The sequence below is a fragment of the Narcine bancroftii genome, chromosome 8, assembly GCF_036971445.1.
Source record: "Narcine bancroftii isolate sNarBan1 chromosome 8, sNarBan1.hap1, whole genome shotgun sequence".
Lineage (NCBI taxonomy): Eukaryota > Metazoa > Chordata > Chondrichthyes > Torpediniformes > Narcinidae > Narcine > Narcine bancroftii.
The window spans coordinates 71,515,949-71,538,535 of record NC_091476.1 but is presented as its reverse complement, the minus strand read 5'-3'; the positions used below and the strand labels follow the sequence as shown (position 1 = coordinate 71,538,535).

General features: G+C 46.0%; 1 protein-coding gene across 9 annotated transcripts in view; it reads left to right on the top strand.

Moving 5' to 3' along the window:
- The first annotated feature begins 5,141 nt into the window (after positions 1 to 5,141).
- LOC138740835 (centromere protein F-like) overlaps positions 5,142 to 22,587 on the top strand; it is a 55,056-nt gene continuing 37,610 nt past the window's right edge. For 8 of the 9 annotated variants that reach the window (XR_011343183.1, XR_011343178.1, XR_011343181.1 and 5 more), the window contains exons 1-6: positions 5,142 to 5,230; positions 12,407 to 12,599; positions 14,375 to 14,571; positions 15,728 to 15,837; positions 17,862 to 17,953; positions 20,795 to 21,092. Coding sequence is in view for 3 of the 9 variants with exons in the window: in XM_069894029.1 (XP_069750130.1) it covers positions 12,438 to 12,599; positions 14,375 to 14,571; positions 15,728 to 15,837; positions 17,862 to 17,953; positions 20,795 to 21,092 (859 nt within the window). In the remaining 6 variants the exon portion in view is untranslated. Of the gene's footprint in view, positions 5,231 to 6,928; positions 7,039 to 12,406; positions 12,600 to 14,374; positions 14,572 to 15,727; positions 15,838 to 17,861; positions 17,954 to 20,794; positions 21,093 to 22,587 lie in introns of those variants that run through there. The other variant, XR_011343179.1, reaches the window with a different exon arrangement.

Genomic DNA, 22,587 nt, shown 5'->3' with positions numbered 1-22,587 from the left:
TCCCTTGGAATAGGCGAAACAGAAAGTAACTTTGAAGTGACCAGAAAGAAAGAGGTGATCATCTGGAGAACCCTGAAAGGGGGAAGGTTTCATCAGCAAGACACTGGAGAGGCTGTCCTGGCATGAGAAAACTCTCTCTCTGAAAACCAACAAGAACCTCCTGAGTGGTAACCATTTGCCTGTTAAGCACCAAAGCCTGGTGGACTTTATTAATGCTAACTTCTGTGCACTGTACAAGAATTGCCTGTAACCAGTGAGATTGGACTGTGAACCAAAGAACTTTTCTAAACTTATATACACATTACACACATTTGCGCTTAGAATTTGAGGGGGTTTAAGTAGGTTAAGTGAGTCAATTGAGATAAGTTAAGTTTGATTCTGTTTTCATGTTCAAAGAGGTGCTTGTAATGTCGCAGGCCGAGTTAACAACCCCCTGGAGTTTTCTCTTGTCCTGAGCATTGGCACCTCCGTACCAGGCAGTGAAGCAACCAGCCAGAATGTTCTCCATGGTACACCTGTAGAGGTTTTTCAAGAGTCTTAGGTGACATCCTGAATCTCTTCAAACTCCTCATAAAGTCTAGCCGCTGATGAGCCTTCATTGTGGTTGCGTCAACATGGAGGCTCCAGGACCGTTCCTCGGAGATGTTGACACCCAGGAATTTGAAGTTCTTGACCCTCTCCATTGCTGACCCCTCAATGAGGACTGGTTAATGTTCTCCTGGTTTCCACAATCATCTTAGTTTGCTAATGTTGAGTGCAAGGTTGTTGTGACATCACTCAATGAGCTGATCTATCTCCCTCCTGTACGCTTCCTCATTGTCATCTGTCAACTACCGTGATGACATCAAGAAATTTGTAGAAAGCATTGGAATTGTGCTCGACCACACAATGGTGTAGAGGATGGGGTGAAAATTCAGACCTTGGATGTGCAAAGGGATCTGGGTGTCCTCGTGCAGGAAAACCTAAAAGTTAATGACCAGGTGAAATTGGTAGTGAAGAAAGCGAATGCTACGTTGGCATCATTTCAAGAGGAATAGTGTACAAGAGTAAAGAGGTGTTGATGAGGCTCTATGGGGCACTGGTGAAGCCTCATTTGGAGAACTGTGTGCAGTTTTGGGCCCCCTATCTTAGAAAGGATGTGATGTTGTTGGAGAGGGTGCAGAGATTTACTAGGATGATTCCCAGAATGCAGGGGCTAACATACAGGAGCACTTGGCAGCTCTTGGGTTGTATTCATTTGGTGTCTAGGAGAATAAGAGGAGATCTCATAGAGGCATTTCGTATTTTGAAAGGTTTAGATAGGGTAGATGCGGGTAAGATGTTTCCCTTGGTGGGTAAATCGAGGACAAGGGGTCATCGTCTGAAAATAGAGATTAGGAAGAACGTATTTAGCCAGAGGGTCGTGGATCTGTGGAACTCACTGCTGCATTCAGCCAGATCACTGGGAGAATTTAATCAAGAAATAGACAAGTATCTCATTAGTGAGGGCATCAAGGGATATGGGGAAAAGGCCGGAAATTGGAACTAGTGTAGAGTAGCTTAGTGTAGATTTACGGAACAGACTCAATGGGCCTAGTGGCCTGCTTCTGTCTAGTCCTTGGTCTTGTGAGTAGAGCAGTGGACTAAGCACGCATCCCTGAAGTGTGTCTATGTTAATTGTCAGTGAGGACAAGATGCTGTTTCAAATTCATACTGATTGTGGTCTTCTGAGTCCAGTTGCAGAGGCCCAGAGTTTGGGGCTTGCGGACCAGCACTGAGGGAAAAAATGGTGTTGAAGGCCGAGGTGTTGTTAATGAAGAGCATCTGTATGAGTTTCTGTTGCCTTGGTGATGCAGAGCTGAGTGGAGAACCAGTGATATTGTGTCTGCTGTGGAATAATTGTAACGGTAGGCGAATTGCAGTGGGAGGTGTTAATACTGGCCATGGCCAACCTCTCAAAGCCTGGTGCTAGGATGTCGCAGGCTGTGTTAACAACTGGAGTTTTTTTCTGCCTTGTGCATTGGCACCTCCATACCAGGCAGTGACGCAACCCGTCAGAATGCTCTCCACCTGTAGAAATACCAAATCTCCCCACAAAGTGGAGCTGATGGTGACCCTTCTCCATGATTGTAGTTCATTATTGTAGCGTTTCCCTCCATTCTAGCATCCTCTGCATCAGCATAACCCCTTGTCTTTAATCTAGCCTCCACTTGGTTCAAGCTATGAGTCGGAGTAGGTGGTGACTGGAGTTCGGGCGATTATCTGGAGGAGGAGGAAGAGCTTGGAGAAAGTGAAGGGGTTAGTTGGCCAAGGGGCCAATAAAAGGTGGGTAAGTATAAGGGAGCGGCCAGCAGGGAGCAGCCAGTGAGTGAGTGGCCCAGTGAAGGAGTGGGTCTTTGAGGCTTTGGCTTGAGAGGCTTTGGCTTGAGAGGCTTTGGCTTGAGAGGCTTTGGCTTGAGAGGCTTTGGCTTGAGAGGCTTTGGCTTGAGAGGCTTTGGCTTGAGAGGCTTTGGCTTGAGAGGCTTTGGCTTGAGAGGCTTTGGCTTGAGAGGCTTTGGCTTGAGAGGCTTTGGCTTGAGAGGCTTTGGCTTGAGAGGCTTTGGCTTGAGAGGCTTTGGCTTGAGAGGCTTTGGCTTGAGAGGCTTTGGCTTGAGAGGCTTTGGCTTGAGAGGCTTTGGCAAGCAGAGGCTTTGGCAAGCAGAGGCTTTGGCAAGCAGAGGCTTTGGCAAGCAGAGGCTTTGGCAAGCAGAGGCTTTGGCAAGCAGAGGCTTTGGCAAGCAGAGGCTTTGGCAAGCAGAGGCTTTGGCAAGCAGAGGCTTTGGCAAGCAGAGGCTTTGGCAAGCAGAGGCTTTGGCAAGCAGAGGCTTTGGCAAGCAGAGGCTTTGGCAAGCAGAGGCTTTGGCAAGCAGAGGCTTTGGCAAGCAGAGGCTTTGGCAAGCAGAGGCTTTGGCAAGCAGAGGCTTTGGCAAGCAGAGGCTTTGGCAAGCAGAGGCTTTGGCAAGCAGAGGCTTTGGCAAGCAGAGGCTTTGGCAAGCAGAGGCTTTGGCAAGCAGAGGCTTTGGCAAGCAGAGGCTTTGGCAAGCAGAGGCTTTGGCAAGCAGAGGCTTTGGCAAGCAGAGGCTTTGGCAAGCACAGGCTTTGGCAAGCACAGGCTTTGGCAAGCACAGGCTTTGGCAAGCACAGGCTTTGGCAAGCACAGGCTTTGGCAAGCACAGGCTTTGGCAAGCACAGGCTTTGGCAAGCACAGGCTTTGGCAAGCACAGGCTTTGGCAAGCACAGGCTTTGGCAAGCACAGGCTTTGGCAAGCACAGGCTTTGGCAAGCACAGGCTTTGGCAAGCACAGGCTTTGGCAAGCACAGGCTTTGGCAAGCACAGGCTTTGGCAAGCACAGGCTTTGGCAAGCACAGGCTTTGGCAAGCACAGGCTTTGGCAAGCACAGGCTTTGGCAAGCACAGGCTTTGGCAAGCAGAGGCTTTGGCAAGCAGAGGCTTTGGCAAGCAGAGGCTTTGGCAAGCAGAGGCTTTGGCAAGCAGAGGCTTTGGCAAGCAGAGGCTTTGGCAAGCAGAGGCTTTGGCAAGCAGAGGCTTTGGCAAGCAGAGGCTTTGGCAAGCAGAGGCTTTGGCAAGCAGAGGCTTTGGCAAGCAGAGGCTTTGGCAAGCAGAGGCTTTGGCAAGCAGAGGCTTTGGCAAGCAGAGGCTTTGGCAAGCAGAGGCTTTGGCAAGCAGAGGCTTTGGCAAGCAGAGGCTTTGGCAAGCAGAGGCTTTGGCAAGCAGAGGCTTTGGCAAGCAGAGGCTTTGGCAAGCAGAGGCTTTGGCAAGCAGAGGCTTGCTGGAAGGACAAGCCCACTTCATTTACTGGGGGCCAATAGCTCAGTGGCAGGAGAGTTAATCTAATTGCAAAAGTCAATAACCCAAGGCCAAGTACAGGCAGGCTGGAGAGTCCAGTCCAGGTAATTTACATGCGCCCAACAGCAAGGTGTGCACTAATGGGTGGGGCAGAACCAAACCTTGATTGGCAGCTGGTGTGTCTTCTGACTAGGTAGGGAGGCAGTGCTGTCACATGACAGCCACAACCTTTCCCAATACAAGGAGATCTCTGAGATGTATTTATTTTAATGTGAGGAGCGTAGTAAGGAAGCTGGATGAGCTAATGGTGTGGATTGACATGTGGCATTATGATGTTGTGGCCATTAGCGAGATGTGGTTGAAGGAAGGTTGTGATTGGCACTTGAATGTTCCAGGATTCCCATGTAGACAGGGTGGTTAAGAAGGCATAGAACCTTCATAAATCATAGCATAGAGTATAGGAGCTGGGAGGTGATGCTGCAGCTGTTGAAGGCATTGGTGAGGCCAGGTTTGGAGTACTGTGCTCACTTCTGGTCTCCAAATTATACGAAGGATATAGATAATGTGGAGAGGGTGCAGAGAAGATTTACAAGGATGTTGCCTGGCTTACAGCATCTGGATTACAGGGAGAGATTAAGGAGACTGGGACTTTATTCATTGGAACGTAGACAACTGAGAGGGGACTTGATAGAGGTATTTAAAATCATGAATAGACTAGACATAAGCAGACTCTTTCCCTTGAGGGCAGGGGAGGTTGGAACAAGAGGCCATGAATTAAGAGTAAGGGGGCAACACTTTAGGAGAAATATTAGAGGTGGCTTTTTCACTCAGCGAGTGGTGGCAGAATGGAATGATCTTCCGAATGAGATAGTTGCAGCAGAGTCCCTTCTGTCATTTAAGAGAAGGTTGGATGTGTACATGGAGGTGAGGGGGTTGGGGGGTCATTGGTGGAGACTGGGAGGTGAACTGGTGAGGACTCAAAAGGGCGACATGGCCTGTTTCCACTCTGTAAATGGTTATATGGTTAAATGCATCTGCTCTAATCCTCTCAACCACTCCCTGTGGGAACAAACACCACATTACCATAGTTTCCCGCCTGACAAAGTTCCTCCAGTATTCTTATGGAGAGCCTTCCAGTTCTTTGATCAGAAAAAAAGTGTTACTGCTTTCGGTGAAACTGAGTCATTCACCAACAGGAATGGAGGAAACTGCTGTGGAAAAAATGTCAATAACCTGTGAGAAACATTTTTAAAAGCACACACCATTAAAAAAAACAAGTAAAACCAGTTCTCCTCAACAACTAGGTTTTCCCAGTTTTAACCCACCATGCCCATTTGGATCTCTGCACTCATCCCGAATACATTCCTGTTGATGTCTGCTGTAATTCGTTAACCGTAGAAAGCAAGGCAAGTAATTTTGGTTGAATGGAGTTTTGCAATGTTTAGTTGGAACGAAGATATTAAATTTTCATGAAGAACGCGGGCGGTACATTCCACAACTTTATCTTTGATCGTTTTGCTACAGGCTTTGTGTGGGAGTTGTCCACTGTGTGGCATTTTCAAACTGAAATGCTAGAGGAACTTAGCCGCCTCGCGACAAAGATATATTGCCGATGTTTCGGGCTTGAGCCCTTCTGCAACGAAGCCCTTAATAATCTGACAATGTTGGTAAATGTGTGGCCATCTACTTTGGAAGGAAATAATGGAAAGTCTGCAAATTATTTAATTGTAAGTGAGGCAACGTGCTGCAGTGGAGAAGGACTTGTGTATGAATCGTAAAAGGCTGGTTTGCAGGTGCAGCAGGCTATTGAGAAGGCAAATGGAATGTTGGTCTTCATTGGTAGAGGGTTTGAATTTAGGAGCAGGGAAGTTCTGTTGCAACTGTACATGGTACTGGTGAGGCCGCATCTGGAGAACCACGTGCGTTCTGGTCTCCTTCCTTGAGGAAGGATGTGCTGGTTTTGGGGCGGTGCAGAGGAGGTTGATTCCAGGGATGAAGGGGTAAATCCATGAAAAGAGATCAGGTCATCTGGGATTATACTCACTGGAATTTAGAATGAGAAGGGATCTTACAGAAACTATAAAATTATGAAAAGATAGAGGCAGGTAAGTTGTTTTCATTGGTGGGGGGAGACCAGAACTAGGGCTCAAGATCCAGGGAAGTAGATTTAGGTCAGAGATGAGGGGGAACTGCTTTTCCCTAAGGGTGGGGAATCTGTGGAATTCGTGGCCCATTGAAGCAGTGGAGGCAACCTCAGTAAATATATTTAAGACAGGGTTGGATAGATTTTTACATAGCAAAGGAATGAAGGGATATGGGGAAATGGCAGGTCGGTGGACATGAGCCTATTATCTAATCAGCCATGATCTCATTGAATAGTAGGGCAGGCTCGATGAAGGGCTCAAGCCCGAGATGTTGGTTATGGATCTTTATTTTTGCTATGTTAAGTGCACTGTTTGGACCTGCTGAGTTTCTCCAGCGTTGCTCCTTTTTACCTGCTCCTATTTCTTGGGCAGCATGGGTCGGCGTAGCGGTTAGCACCACGCCTTTACAGCACCAGCGTTCTGGGCTTGAATCCTGTGTCATCTGCGACGTCCTCCCTGCGTCCGCCTGGGTTTTTCCCGGGTTGGGGGCTCCCACCCTTCAGAAGCATACCAGCTAGGGTGGGGTGTGGGTTAATTGGGCGGCACGGGCAAGCGGGGCCAGAATAGCCTGTTGCCGTCTAAATTCAACAATTTTAATGTAAAAATGACAGGAAAGTCTGCCCTTATGAAGATGAGGCACAAATAAATAGAATTTGGTGGCAGATCAGCCACGATTTTAAGTAAATGGCAAGGGTGCATTAGGTTTCTTATGTCAATTTTTGAAAAAGACTCATATAACTTCCCATAATTACATACAATGATAGAGTATGGATCATCTAATCTTAAAAGAAAGATAATGGGCACTTTGATTGCTTGAGGCCGGTTCCCATGGGAACGTGAGTTGGGGAGGAGCGGGAGGCCGTGAAGGGACGCCCGGCCGGGCGCGATAACGTCATCTCGACGGGGATCGCCCGGTCGGCGCGGTGACGTCACCCAATCAGGGCACGCCGCTCTGGGGGCGCGAGCTGCAAGTGAGGGCGAGGAAGGCGAAGGAGAAAAATGGAATAGAAAGCCTTTAATTGCAGAACTGCTTCCTAATATCGTGAACGGAACACGCTTTTTCTGGGGGGGTAAGAATCTGAGATTTAATATTGCAAATTTTATTTTAAAAGTTTTGATTTAATTAATTTTCTTGATTTTCTCTCATAAAAATTTCCCTTGAGTGAACTTACCTACAGTTTCCAGCCGTCATGCTTGAAAGGATCTTAAACCGCCCGAAAAACTTCAAAAATTGCTTTGCAGTGATTTGTTTTCCCACTTTTTGTCACTAACTCGCCTGTTCACACCGACCCGTCCCCCCTCGGCTGTGGATTGGTCGGCGGGTGGGAGCCTCGTAATCCAATTGGTCGGCGGGTGGGAGCCTCGCTGTCCGATTGGCTGCTGGCCGCTGCCAGTCAGTCGTCACGACCACGCGGTCCGGCCCTCGGGGGGTGGGGTTCGGTTGCGCTGTCAATCACTCCTGGAGTGCTGGGATCTGGGCTCTTTCCCGGAATTGGCGCAGACCCCAGGAACTCCACATCAACAGCCCCGTCCACACCATCCGTGGGCGGCTCCATCAGCATCAAAAACAAGCAGCCTTGGCAGCTCTGACAGCGTGCAATTTGCACACACAGCCATGAGTTGAGGGTGTGTTGCGGAGTCCAGAGGATCCCAAAAACCAGCAGCACCACAACAGGGTTACTTAAACAAAAGTAGTTTTTAATTATAATTGAACAAGAAAACAGAATTAAACCTTAACTTATTACTCCTCTAATACTGAGCGCAGGTGCGAGTAATGTATTCTTAAGACTAGAAAAGTTCTTTGGAATGCAGTCCAATCTCACCGGTTGCAGGCAATTCTTGTACTGTGCACAGAAGTTAGTGTTAACAAAGTTCACCAGACTTAGTTTCTTAACAGGCCGATGGTTACCACTCAGGAGGGTTCTAGCTGGTTTTCAGAGAGAGATTCCTCTTCCAGGACATCCGCCACTGATTCCTTCTCAATCAGTCTTGCTGACGAAACTTGCCCCCTTCCTGAACCTGGTGGTGCAAGTCTTGTGGCACCGAGACCTCTTTATTGATGGCAGCAGTGAGAACCAAGCGTGTGCTGGGTGGTGTGGGTCTTAGATGATTGCTGCTGCCCCCGCAGTCAGCAGTGTTTCCTGTAGATGTACTCGATAATGGGGAGGGTTTTGCCTGTACTGTCCTGGGGTTGTGTCCACTACCTTTGGAGGGCTTGATGCTCAGGGGTATTGGTGTTCCCATATCGGACCATGATGCAGCCGGACAGCATACTTTCCACCACACCTCCGTAGAAATTTGCCAGGGTTTTTGATGTCATACCAAACCTTCGCAAACACCTGAGGATGTAGAGGTGCTGACGTGCTTTCTTCATGATGCTGTTGGTGTGTTGGGTCCAAGAAAGATCCTCTGAGATAGTGACTCCCAAGAACCTCAATATGCTCACCCTCTCCACCTCTGGAGATTCCCCAATAATCACTGGATTGTATACCTCTGGCTTTCCTGAAGTTAACAATCAGCTCCTTCGTTCTGGTGACGTTGAGTGTAAGGTGGTTATTGGTGCACCATTCAGCCAAGTTTTCAATCTCCATCCTGTATGCTAACTCATCCCCTTCCTTTATACAACCCACTATCGTGGTATCATCGGCAAATATGTAGATAGTGTTATTGTCGAATCATCTACACAGTCATGAGTATAAAGTGAGTAGACCAGGGTGATGAGAACACAGCCTGTGGTGCCCGGTCCGAATGGAGATTGTGGAGAAGAACTTTTTACGAATCTTCACTGATTGTGGTCTGGAGATGAGGAAATCCATGATCCAATTAAGCATTGGGGTGCTGAGTCCCAGTCTTGGAGTTTGCTGAAAAATTTTAAGGGGATGATGTATTAAATGCTGAACTGTAGTCGATAAACAGCATCCTGATGCATGCATCTTTGCTGTCCAGCCTCCCCAGCATACTTATGTGCCCTCCCTTTGTGACCATGCTCCCCCTGCTGGCCCTCCCCCTAACATTTTGTTCGGGCGCCTGCCCACGTTTTGTCCATATCTTGATGAGGGGGCCATGGACATGCATATGAGCATAGAAGTTTGATGCAGAATTGAAATGGTTGGCTACTGGGAGGCCTCTGTTACTGAAGTGGAGGAGCAGAGGTTCTCTGCGAAGTGATACCCCAATTTGCAACTTCCAATATGGAGAGTCACAATTTGCAACCAGTCTCACACTCCCATGCTTACATGTCTGTCTGTCCATGGCCTTATGTACTATCCCACTCAGACCACCCGTAGTTTGGAGGAACAACGCCTATTTCCCGTCTCCAGCCATATGGGATTTACATAAACTTCTCTGGTTTCTGCTGGTCTATTTTCCCCTCCCTCTTTCCAGTTTTTCCAGTTCCCCTCCCTCCCTTCACCCTCCACTCACCCAGCCACCTCTCCTTCCCCTGATCACTGCTGTCCCTCTTTCCCTTCCCCACCTATCACCTCCTGCCTTTGCCCTCACTCTTTTGTTCGGACACGTGCCGACATTCTTCCATACCTTGATGAAGAGCTCAGGCCCGAAACGTCAGTTATGTATTTTTACCTTTGCTATGTAAAGGACTCTGTAAATGGAGAGGGAAGTGGGTGGATAGCTGGAAGAAAGGAGACAGAGAAAGGGAAGGGAGAAAGGCTAGTAGAAACTGGAGGAAAAGAGGCAGAGGGATAAGGAAGGAGAGAGACAGAGGTGGAGGGGGAACGCTTAACGTAATCCAGAGAAATCGATGAGGGTGCCCAGATGGAAAATGAGGTGTTCCTCCAATTTGTGGTGATCTGTGTCTGGCAGTGCATGAACGGATGTATCGGCATGGGAGTGCGGGGAATTGAACTGGGTTGCCACTGGGAGATGCCTGATATTGCAGTGGACAGAGTGAAGATACTCAACGAAGTGATCTTCTGGTGTGCATTGAGTCTCTGATGTAGAGGAGGCCACAACAGGAGCACTGGATGCAGTAGATGATCCCCACAGATCCTCGTGAAATGTTGCTTCACACGGGGAGGCTGCATGGGGCCACGAATGGTGATGAGGGATGGGTTGTAGGTGGTAGTGTTACATTTTCTGCACTCATAGGGGGTGATTAGTGGGAATGGATGAATGGTCCCTGCGGAGAGGTGAGAAGAGGGGAAGATATGCCTGGTGGTGGGATCACGTAGAGAGCAGACATGCCGGAGTATGATATATTGTATGTAGGGATGGTGGGTAGGAACAAGGAGAATCCTGTCCTTGTTGATTCTGGGCATAGAGGGGTCCAAGGCAGATGTGCGGTATATGGTGGATTTGTGAGTGAAACTGAATATGTATTCATTTAATCTTTTAAATAGCTCTATTTTTATGCCTCATAGCATATTGTGGTCATTTAATTTATAACTATTGTCATTGGTGTAACTTGCATACCTTTTAATTTAAAAAAAAATAATGAAACAATAGAGGCGGATTTCGGCCATTTAAACCTGTGCCACCCAATTTCGCCCAAATTAACTTACAGCCCCGTACTTTTTGGAGGGTGGGAGGAGACTGGGGAAAACCCAAGCAGCCAGGAGGAGACAGTACAAACTTCTTAAAGACAGTGCGGGATTCGAACCTGCGGCACTGTAAGTGTTGTGCTAACTGCTTCACTAAGCATTACTTCATGACTGTAAGAATTTTAGTCAATCAGTACATCATACATTCATATGACTAAATCTCACTCTTCGTGCGTGCAGGCAGCACAAGAGGCTAAGATGAAAGAAGTTTCTGGAGTTGTCCCGTCGTCCCATGGTGATGCTCCAAGGGAGGAGGGAGAGGAAATTAAGTACCTACTTTCTGTTTATTGAATTTTACAGCCAATCAGTAGTTGACATTATGAATGTGGCAGTGTCTGGAATCTTTGTTGGAAAGTGCACACAAGGCACACCAGAATTGAGTGCTACAGCCAAGTGTTTGTGCGTGAATGTTTTGGTAAAAGAATAGTTCCTCTGTTGCAAAGTAGTTGCTCCATTTCTGATGATTATCACACAAGAACTTCAGAAACAGGAGGAGGAGTCAGCCTTCTGGTCCGTCGAGCCTGCTTCGCCATTCAATAAGATCATGGCTGATCTGATGACAGATTTATCTCCACCTACCTGCCCTTTCCCCACATCCCTTAACTCCCTTACTATGTAAAAATCTATCCAACCTTGTCTTAGATATTGAGGTCGCCTCCACTGCAGAGAATTCCACAGATTCACCACCAGTTCCTCCTCATCTTCATCCCTGAATCTTAAGGCAATATCCCTAGTTCTGGTCTCACCTACCAGTGAAAACAACTTACCAACCTCTATCTTATCTATTTTATGTTTCTATAAGATCTTCTCTCATTCTTCTGAATTTCAGCAAGTACAGTCCCAGACAACTCAATCTCTCCTCATAGCTGAACCCCTCCCCCGCCCCCCATGAGGGAATCCTATGAGAAATTACATCTTGAGAATGGGGATGAAAGTGTAGAGAACAAGAAGCAATGTGAAGGTATCAGGACTCAACTTTCCTTATATCAAGTCAGAAGATTCAAGATTCCTTTATTGACGTGTAATAAAACAGGTGTAACATTGCGAGAAATTTGCATTAGTCTGTGGTAAAGCAGACAGATTCGCCCTGAGTTGAAATTGCCAGGTGCCTCTTATAGTTAAAGAAAGAGAAGCATAGAGAGTTACCCCAGAGTCAATGAGTGTGTGGATTCGCTTCCAGAGCTCCCACAGCCTCCTCAGCCACACAGACACCAGTCCAAACCATTGGCAACCCGAGCTCCAAATCCAAACCTCCGATACGATCAGGTAGCCTTCAGCATCCTCTCTCATCCTGGTTCCAATTCCATGTAACCTTTCAGCCAGTCTCGAGCCTACCCCAGCAGTCCACAGACTGGTGTGAGTCCTTTGTCCGCAGTCGCCAGCATCCAACGTCCTACATGGATTCCTCGCCTCGAGTCTCCTGTCAGTCCCGCTGGGTTTGTGTGTGTGCTTCAGCCTCAGAGCCTCTCATTGGTCTGCTGCTGTGGACACCGTCCCGTCCTCTGCTTCTCCTTCTCAAACGGTGGTGGGGGGGGGGGGTCTCCCCATTTTCTGGTGCCTTGTGCCAGTCCTCTTACTTCCCTGGAGACTGTAACCCCTCATAGTCACCGCTATCTTGGGCTCAGACCCTGCTGTCTCGGTATTTTAAAATAAACCTTTTAACAGGCTGTTTAAAGCCTGTACAAAGCCATCGGTAGTTGGAGTAGTGGTAAAACACTGCGGAGGAGCGGTGTGTCTCCTTACTCTTGGCAGGTCCGCACCAGCGACTGTGTTGCCGTTGCAGCAGCTCCGACATTGCTGTATTTTTTTTAACATTTCGTCTACAAATATCTCGTCGTTGTGTTTCCATGTTTTTGAGATCTTCTTTTGTCACTTTCAGATCTGATTGTTGATGTTGTCTCACTGCTGTCATGAGTTGGGCATTGGAGGAATGGAAATCTGGATTATCCAGCCAAGCAATGCAGAAAATATTGGAATACGAGAGCCAGCTGGAGAAACTAAAGAAGGAACGACAACAGAAGCAGCTTCAGTTGGATAGTTTGGAAATTGCGTTCCAAAAACAAACTCAAAAGGTCATTTTCTCCCTCGATGGCTTTTAAATTTCTAATCTAATTTTCTGAATTTTATTGTGTATATTATAAAATGGGAATTGCCAGGAAATAAATATTGCATAAGAGCATCATCAGTGCACCGCTGTTTCAGTGATCGGGACCAGGGTTGGAATCCTGCGCTTTTTGTAAGGAGTTTGTACGTTCTTCCTATGACTGTGCTCTCCCCATTTGCCTACTCCTGTGGTGGCCTTCTCTACATTGGAGAGACTGGGCGCAGCCTGGGAGATCACTTTGCTGAGCACCTTCATTCTGTCCACGTCAATAACAGTGATTCCCCCGTGAACAACCATTTCAATTCTGCGTCCCACTCCCACGCTGACATGTCAGTCCATGGCCTCATGCACTATCAAAACAAGACCACCCGTAAATTGGAGAAGCAAGACCTAATTTTCTGTCTGGGCACTCTCCAACCAGATGTCATTAACATCGATTTCTCTGGTTTCTGCTAGCCTCCTCCCCATTCTTCCTCTCTTCCCTATTCCTCTCTCTCTCCATCCCCTTCCCTCTCCATTCATAGAGCTACTCTCCCTTCCCTGTTTGCTGGTGTGCCCTCCCTCCCTTATTATCACCTGCCTGTGGGACTGTGCTCCTTCCTCTTTCCCTCACTCCCACTAATTTGTTTGGGTGCCTACCTACATTTTACTGGTACCTTGATGAAGGGCTTGTTGGTTATGTATCTTTATCTTTGCCACATAAAGAACGCTGCATGCTTGGCTGAGTTTATCCAGCTTGTAAGATTGTGTAAGATTGAAATGGTCAGTCACTTTTGAGTAAGGACTCAATAAAGGATCCTAACCCAAAATGTTGACTGAACATTTTTCTCCATGGATGCTGCTTGACCTACTGAGTCCTTCTTGCCTAGTCAGAGGTCATTTGTAAGAAGCAGACAATGGAAGGTTTCATGGGAGAATCAGGATGAGGTGATGCATTTTCAAATCAGAAGGCTGAGCACAGGGTTAATAGTTGGATACTTAACAGTGTGGAAGAACAGAGGGACCTTGGCGTCCAAATCTATACATCTCTCAATGTTGCCGGGCAGATTGATAGGATAATGAAGAAGGCCTATGGGATGCTGGATTTCGTTTATAGGGGGATTGAGTTCAAGAATCGAGAAGTCATGTTGCTAGTCTACAAATCCCTGGTGAGACCACGCTTAGAATATTGTGTTCAGTTCTGGTCACATTATAGAAAAGATGTGGAAGCTGTGGAGAGGTTGCAGAGGAAATTTACCAGGATGTTGCCTGGATCAGTGAACATGGAGCTGGGGCTTTTCTCTTTGGATAGAAGAAGGATGAGAGGAGACTTAATAGTGGTCTACAAGATTTGGAGAGACGTGGATAAAGTGGACAGCCAGCACCTTTTTCCCAGAGCAGGAATAGCAAACACCAGAGGACATCTGTACGAGGTGAAGAGAGGGAAGTTTAAGGGGAGACAACAGGGGTTAAGTTTTTAACACAAAGAGTTGTGGATGCCTGAAATGCCTTGTCAGGAGCAGTGGTGGAGCCTGAAACATTAGGGGAATTTAAGAGAGACAGGCACATGGAGGAAAGAAGTAGAGGGTTATGAGGTAGGAAGGGTTCCGTTTCTTTGGTAGGAATATATAGGTCGGCACAACATCGAGGGTTGAATGTGCTATAATGTTCTATGTTATTGTTGATTTATGAACACCTTGCTTGAGGACCACTTGCTGCTGTCACCTGCTGCCATGTGCCTTAATGTTGTGTCATGTTCTTAAGCTTGAAGGTGAGAAGAATGAAAATGCATCCTTGAAGAGAAAGACACAAAACCTGACGGACATGTGCAATGATGCAGAGAAGGCGCAGAAGAGGCTCTATCATGAGATCCAGGCGAAGGAGGCCCTGGTGTGCAATCTGGAGGGACAGCTGCTGGCAGCAAAGAAGCAGGTTGATAAGCTGGAGCAAGATATAAAAAGGTATCATCGAGACCTATGCCATTGAGGTACAGTCAATATTACTGAGGCCGTGCCCCCCCCACTCCTACCATTAAAGGTTGTCAGGATAAGGTTACGGGGTAGCAGAAATATTTGAGATGGCACGGTTAGTGGTTAGCACAATGCTATTTCAGCGCCGGCCACCCAGGTTCGAATCTGGCACTGACTGTAAGGAGTTTGTACATTCTCCCCATGTCTGCATGGGTTTCATCGGGTGCTCTGGTTTCCTCCCTTCAAAAAAATGTACCGGGGTTTTAGGTTAATTGGGTGTAATTGAGTTGCATGTGTTTGTGGGTCGGAAGGGCCTGTTTCCATTCTGCATCTAAATTTAAAACTTAGGGGGTTCTAGACTAATTGGGGTATTTGGGTAGCAAGAGCTCGTGGGCCAAAAGGGCCTGTTACTGTGCCGTAGGTCTACATTTTAAAAACAAATATAAATGTTGCATGTCTTGTATGTGAGAGATTATAGTATTTGTGTTGAATGATGTGGGGCATAATAATGTACCAAGTGTTTGACAGTCTATTACATGGGGCTCACCTGCTGTGGAGTTTGCTTCTCATTGCTCTGAACACGGTGGAGAATTCAGGTCTTCTCTTTCACCTTGGTCTTTGGTCTTTTTTTTGCGTGTGGTTGAAGTCACTGCAATGTTCTGTGGATCCTTTTTGTGCTGAAAACTTGAAGAATTCTCATTTTATATCAAATTCTTACTCATTCTACTCTTCACCTTCCTTGAACTTTCCTGAAATCCATGGCTTTCAAACCTTGAATTTGGCATCGCTGAGCAGTTTCCACTTTACTCTTTTCAAACTTGATGGTCCTGTCCTTGCACCCAAGGGTTTTGTTATTTTCTCCAGAATAATAATTTAAAAACTTTAAAAAAAATGACTTTAGGGCTGCATGGTTAGTGTCGTGCTGGTAGAGCGCCAGTGACTGGGTTCGAATCCGGCTCTGTTAATAAGGAGTTTGTATGTTCTCCCTGTGTCTGTGTGGGTTTCCTCCGGGTGCTCCAGTTTCCTCCCAGCCTTCAAAACGTACCTTGGGTTGAAGGTCAATTGGGTGGCACGGGCTGGAAGGGCCTGTTACCATGCTGTATGCCTAAGTTAAATGTAATATAAAATGAACCTGGAATGATTTCAGGCTGGAAGCAGAGCTTGAGCGAAGTCAAAGGGCCTCAACAGTAATGGAATGTCACCCTACTCCGACTAAATGCTATCCAGGGGTTACCGTGCACATCAGGGCAGTTGAGGGTAAGTTTTATCATTCAAGGCCAGAAACTTGGGTTTCTTTTCATTTTAAAACCTGATGTTACATGCTATAGGTATGAGATGGAATCCAATTTAGACAAGGAGTTTTTTGAGGAGGTAACAAAAGGGACTGATGAAGGTAGGGCGGTAAATGTGGTGTATATGGATTTTAGTACGGCATTTGTCAAGGTCCCCCGTGATGGACTTGTTTATAAATTCATGAGGCACTGGCATTTTCTTACCCTAGGCTGGTTTTCCCCTTTCTTTTATCCCCTTAGATCCTCCATGGCCTCTTCTGTGCCAGCAACCAAATGACAAACCTTTGTCCCTCTCCTACCTCTGCAGCTTCTAACCAGCTCTGCCAGTGGAGGGATGAGGGGAAAATGGGTAAACAGTCTTAGTTAAATACACACTGCTATTCCTCTGGTCATGAGGCTGGATGTGATAATGGGCTAACAACCCCAAAAATTGTGGTCAATAATATCTTGTACTTTCTGGAAAAAGTGCTGCTGGGATTCTTTTCAATCTACATTTAAAATAGTTGTAATTCAGTTCATGCATATCAAATTCCAGAGTCTTAATGGGTTAATCTTTGGCTTAATAAGATGCTTGATCGTGGACAATTGGGCTTATATGGGATTGATGCTGTTTTGAAGACCTTGTATCTGTAGTGTCAGTGCCTCATGGATTCCAGTTTCCAAGGATCTGAAATAAGTCAGAATGCTTGAAAATGTGAAATTGCACCCCACCGGGCTTCAAGACAGCTTCTCCCCTACAGCCATCGGGCTCCTGAATGAGCCCCACAACAGTGCTTTCATTCTGCTTTTGCTTTATTGTAATTGATCATTTTTAATGTACTCTGTAATTGTGCCCCTGTTCTACTTTTATGTGGCCATGTACATGTAAGAATTGGCCTGTTCAACTGGTCGTAGAAAAACACATCTCACTGAACCGGGTATAATGTGGTAAAGAGCTCTTCAAGGTTTTCGTGTTGAAAGGTTTAGTTATTCCAAGAGTTGGTCAAGGGAGGAAACCTTAATCCTTGAGTTATGTTAAAACTCGGCTCTGTGGATGTAATTTGAGTGATTCACTACTACCCAGTCCTATTTGCATTAGAAACTTCTTAAAATTGATGCCTGTTGAGCAATATGGGAACATTGGCTCAGCTAGAAACCCTTGCTCCATTCCGAGTTGCAGTACACCAAACTCAGCAGATCGCGCAGCATCTGTAGGAAGAGTAACTGACGTTTTGAGCCTGGGCCCATTATCGGGTATAAGCAAAAGCAGTCAGGTCTCTGAATAAAAAGGAGGGGAGAGGTGGGAGGAGAAGAAAAGAGTGAAAGAGCCAGAAGTGGAGTGCACAGGTTAAGAGGCAAGAAGTCGTAGGTGGATACAGGTGGACGGGTAGAAGAGAAAAAAGGCTGAGAGGTGATGGGGCAGAGGGTAGCTTCCTGATCAGAGGGGTAATGGAAGGGGATCTCTTTGACCAGAGGTTCCTTCTTGAACTCTAGTGGCTAAGTTGCTCCCACTATGTTAGGTTGGGAGTTCTAGAAATTTGTTTAAATCACAATGGAGGGATGACGATATGTTTTCTGATTGGAATGATCTGAGAATTGAACAGTGATGTAGATTTGGTGGTACCCTTGACTTCCTCAGGATAGAAGGGCATCCACTTAGAACAGAGATGTGGAGGAATTTCTTTATCCAGAGGATGCTGAATCTGTAGAATCCGTTGCCACATGTGGTTGTGGAGACCATTGGGTGTATTTAAGGGAGAGATCGATGGATTCTACAATAGCTGGGGCATCAAAGGTTATGGGGAGAAGGCCTGGCAGTAGGGCTGAGTGGGGAAGTGGATTAACTCTTGATTCAATGGCGGGGTAGACTCGATGGGCTGAAGAGCTTATTTCTGTTCCTATGGTCTTATAGTATTTTCAACGGTAGATGTTTGTGAGTTGGTTTGGTTTTGAACTGTGAATCATGAAATTCTGTGCAAATTTGTTGTATTTATTTTTATATCGATGCAGTTTCAAAATGGGACGAATTGCAAGAAAAATATGATCGGGAGGTAGAGGAGAAGAAACGGCTGGTTACTGAAGTGAAAGCACTGAAACTGCAGGTCAGCATTCGTCTAAAGTCAAGGTGGAACTGTAAAATGGACCTTGCGTTATTAGGATTCCTGTGTCAGAAGTCATGCAGCGTGATCAGCAGAGGGATGCAGTGAAACTATAGTAATGTAGCATTTGGGCGGCATGGTTAGCGCAACGCTGTTACAGCACCAGTGACATGGGTTCGAATTCGGCGCTGTCTGTAGGAAGTTTCTACGTTTTCCCCGTGTGTCCTCGTGAGTTTCCCCGGGTGCTCTGGTTTCCTTCCACCCTTCTAAAATGTATGGGGGGGTTGCAGGTTAATTGGGATATTTGGGCGGCACAGGCTTGTGGGCCGGAAGGGCCTGTTACCGTGATGTATGTCTAAGTTAAATTTAAAAAGTTATATTGTGAAAGAGATAAGAAATATAAAAGATTGAGATCTATTTTTTATATGTACTATCTCTTCTTGTATGACTTAATGTATCCTATTTGAGTGGTTTTTCTTTCAACAAAGTACCTGTTTGGCTGCAGAGAGTTAGGATTTTGGTGCTTCTGTATATTGTACTTGTGCTACATGACAATAAATTCATGATCATGCGTTTATTTGGAGATGTGATGGTCTGGCAGAGTTAAGTTTGGGCACTTGGAGAGTCAGCTGTTAGAGCTGGTGACCGGAGCACTTGTCTATTTACTGTGAGAGAATTAGCAATCCTGCCTTAGCCCTTCCGTACTAAAAGCTTGTGTATTATTGTTTCATCCCTGAGAATGTAAAATGCCGGAGACGCAAGAGATTGCAGAGGCTGGAATCGAGCACAAATCAACTCTGCTGGAGGAACTCTGTGGGTCAAGCAGCATCGGCCTGTCGAGTCTGCTCCGCCGTTCCATCATGAGTTGATCCATTTTCCCACTCAGTCCTTCACCTTGGCCCATAACCCAGGCAGCTATCAACCTCTGCCTTAAATATGCCCATCGACCTGGGCTCCACAGTGGCATGTGGTGACAAATTCCAGCGGTTCAACATTCTCTGGTTTTTTTTTTTTGAAGACTTTATTTAAAATTTTATAAAATGAATACAATAGAGAATTACATTTAAAGAAAATTAAAAAAATTAAAATGGTATGATTACAATATTACATCAGAAAACTACACAAAATAACCCCCCCCCCCCATTAATTGTAACACAATATTAGTAATCTAACTTAAAATTAGTCCAACCCTCCCCCCCCCAAAATAAAGAGTGAGACATTCTCTGGTTAAAGAAATTCTTCCGTATCTCTTTTAAATGAGTACCTTTTAAGCCTGAAATTGTGCCCTCTTGTCCTTGACTCACCTACCATGGGAAATACCTTGGCCACATCTACTGTGTCTAGACCTTTCAACATTCAAAATGCTTTTATGAGGTCCCGCCTCATTTTTCTGAACCCCAAGGAGTACAGTCCCAAGAGCCATTAAACGTTCCTCATATTGCTAATCCCTTCATACCAGGAATCATTCTTGTAAATCTTAACTGAACCCTCCCAATGCTATCACATCCTTTTTTAAATAAGGAGCCCAAAACTGTACCCCATTCCCCAAGCGAGGCCACAGCACTGCCTGGTAAAGCCTCAACATCACATCCCTGCTCTTGTATAATCTTCCTCTAGATTGCATTTGCTTCCTTCACCACAGACTCACCCTGCACAAAAACTCCTTTGTGCCTCAGAATTTTGAATTTTCTCTCCATCCAAATAAAGTCAGCACTATTATTCCTTCGACCAAAGTGCACAGCCGTACTCTTTCCAACATTGTATTTCATTGCCTCTTCTTTCCCCGCTCTCCTAATCTATCTGTCTTTCTGCAGCGTCTTCATTTCCTCCTCACTATCTTCCCCTCCACCCATCTTTGTATCATCTGCAGCCCCAAAGCAATTCAAATCATTAACGTACAACATAAAAAGAAGTGCCCCCTACGCCGCTGACCCCTGTGGTATATCACTGGTAACCGGTAGCCAACCAGAATAGGATCCCTTTATTCCCACTCTTATTTCCTGCCAATCCTCTACCCCTTCGTCAAGTGATAATGACGGATTCTAACCTGAAACTTTGACCATTCCCTGATCCTGATTGTCCCACTGAGTTCCTCTAGCCTATTAATAATAAGTCCAGAAGACATAGGAGCAGAAATAGGCTATCAGGTTGCTCGCCATGAGCTGATCCACTCTCCCACTTGGCCTGAGCCCGGCCTTCTCCCCATAACCCTTCATGCCCTGCTTAATCAAGAACCTTTCAATCTCTGCACCCAACGCCCCGGCCTCCACAACTGCCTGTGGCAATACATTCCACAGATTTACCACCCTCTGGCTGAAGAAATTTCCCTTTGTCTCTGTTCTAAATGGACTCCCTTCAATTCTGAAGTTGAATTCATGATATTGAATTTATTGTCATATAAATTGTAAAATGTACTGAAATTCCACCATGCTTCAGCTGAACAGGCATTTGTGGTAAAAAAAGCTAATAGTGAACTTAATTGAATTAAAAAGATCATAAATGTCAATAAGTGGATATAAATAGAGACAGATAGTAATATTCACCGTAATCCTCATCCAATAGGGTAGACAGTCCTTTTGTACTGTCAGAGCAACACAGGGCAGGTTCGAGAATGATAGCTGTTGGACAGATTGTTTTTAGAATGGTGATAACTGCTTGCCTGTAATCCCTCACACGGTCAAATAGATACCCAGCAGCTGCATTTGATGGTACTCCCAGTACCACGCTTTCCTCTTTCCCCATGCCCTGTTTTTGGGTTGAGAGGTGGGGGAAAAAAATACCTTTAAGATACTTTTAAGCTGTTGCCCAAGATGTGTTTGTTCATTGAATGTTCTTCGGCCCAAGGTTCAACTGTTGCAATGCAGCAGCAACAAGAGTCATCGAGAGAGAGCTCCACAGAACATCAGGGCTTCCACGTTCACCTGGCAACCGGAGACAGCTCCCGCTCACCCAGTCGAGAACACCGTTCGGCACGGATCTTCTCCCTCTGCGTTTCCGTGGGACCATTCGAGGACGCCTCCATGTCACAGTTCCAGATTCGTGCCGCAGAACCAAACCAGTAACCTTGGATTAGATTCCAAGAATGACCATCTGAAAGGGTCAGACAGTGTGCAAGAGCAGGAACTGAGAAAGGAAAACCAAGGTACAGATGATCTGGATAATCTTTTTGTCATGGCGCTTGGTTTTCATTTGCTCTTCAAAGATTGGGAGGTGTTGAACAAAGAGGGTAGTTTTCCTGTCTGGGCTATAATTTTAGCTCTACGGAAAGTTCAGGTTCAAAGGTCAGGACAGTGCCCAGAAATTTGGTTCAACACCATCTGCGAATAGGAAATTATTCGTGACATTAGCGAAGAGAAATATAAAAACTTTAGAACAGCCATTCTCAACTTTTTTTTTTGCTATGGCACCCGAAGGACTCTGCTCAAAGTTTTCAAGTTTCTTTTATTGTCATGTTATAAAACAGAAAATGTGATATTACACAAAATTCCTTTAGTCTACTGTAAGGCATAGAAAGACTTGCCATCAGCAGAAATTGCCCAGCACCCCTTACAGTCAGAAGTAAATAGAGTCCCCCAGAGTCACTGAGTGTCCAGGATTCGCCTCCAGCATTCACACAGCCACCAGTCCAAACCGCCAGCAACCAAACTCTAGATCCAAACCTCCTACACCATCAGGAGACCATCAACGCCCTCAGCGCTCTCTTGCATCTCAGTTCCTGGTACCCATTCAGCCAGCCTCCAGCAGTCCACAGCCTGGTGCGAATCTCTTGACCGCAGTCAGCCACAGCCTGCATGGGTTCCTCACCCCCTTCCCTGTGAAGCAGACAAGTTGGTTAACGAAGCAGTTAAAGCAACGCTGCAACAGCGCCAGCGACTGGGACCGAGGTTCGAATCCCACGTCTGCAAGGAGGTTACGTTCTTTCCATGTCTTCTTGGGATTCCTCTGAGTTCTCTGGTTTCTTTCTATCATTCAAAACATACCAGTGCTTTAGATCAATTGGGCTTGTGGGCCGAAAGAGCTTGTTACTGTGCTGTTAAAATTAAAATTTAGTTGGTTTCTTCCGTACTTCCTTCTTACCCCTTATACACCTTCCCTCCCCCCCACCTTGAAAGATTTCAGTTCGTGCCCCCCCCCCCCCTTAAATGAGCTGTGGCCCCGCGGGAGGGGGATTGGGGATGACCCCTGTTGAGAATGGCTGGTTTAGAATCTGAACAATGAGAAGCTGGAGGGACTCGGTGTCTCAGGAATGAAGAGGAACGAGCAGTCAGTGTGGATTAGGGCCCTTTTCATTCGAAATGTAATGATTAGTAGGGGTAGGTGGTTGCAGCTTTGTAATAAGAAGGAGGGCCTAGAATGTTTTACCACATGGGGGATAGTGAATACAATGACAAAGAAAGTGACGATGACCAGATAAATGGTGTGTCAAAGTCAAGTAGCAACCATCCAAATGACAACCAATGTACTACAGTTAGCTGAAGAAAGCAGAAGTGGTTACTTGTTAATATTGTGGCCGGGAATCTTACATTTCTCAATTCAGAATCAGAATATATTGTCAGGAAGGTGTCACTAAATTCGTTGTTTTGTGGCAGCATAACTGTGCAAATATTGCTTCATATTGACATTTTAAAAATAAACAA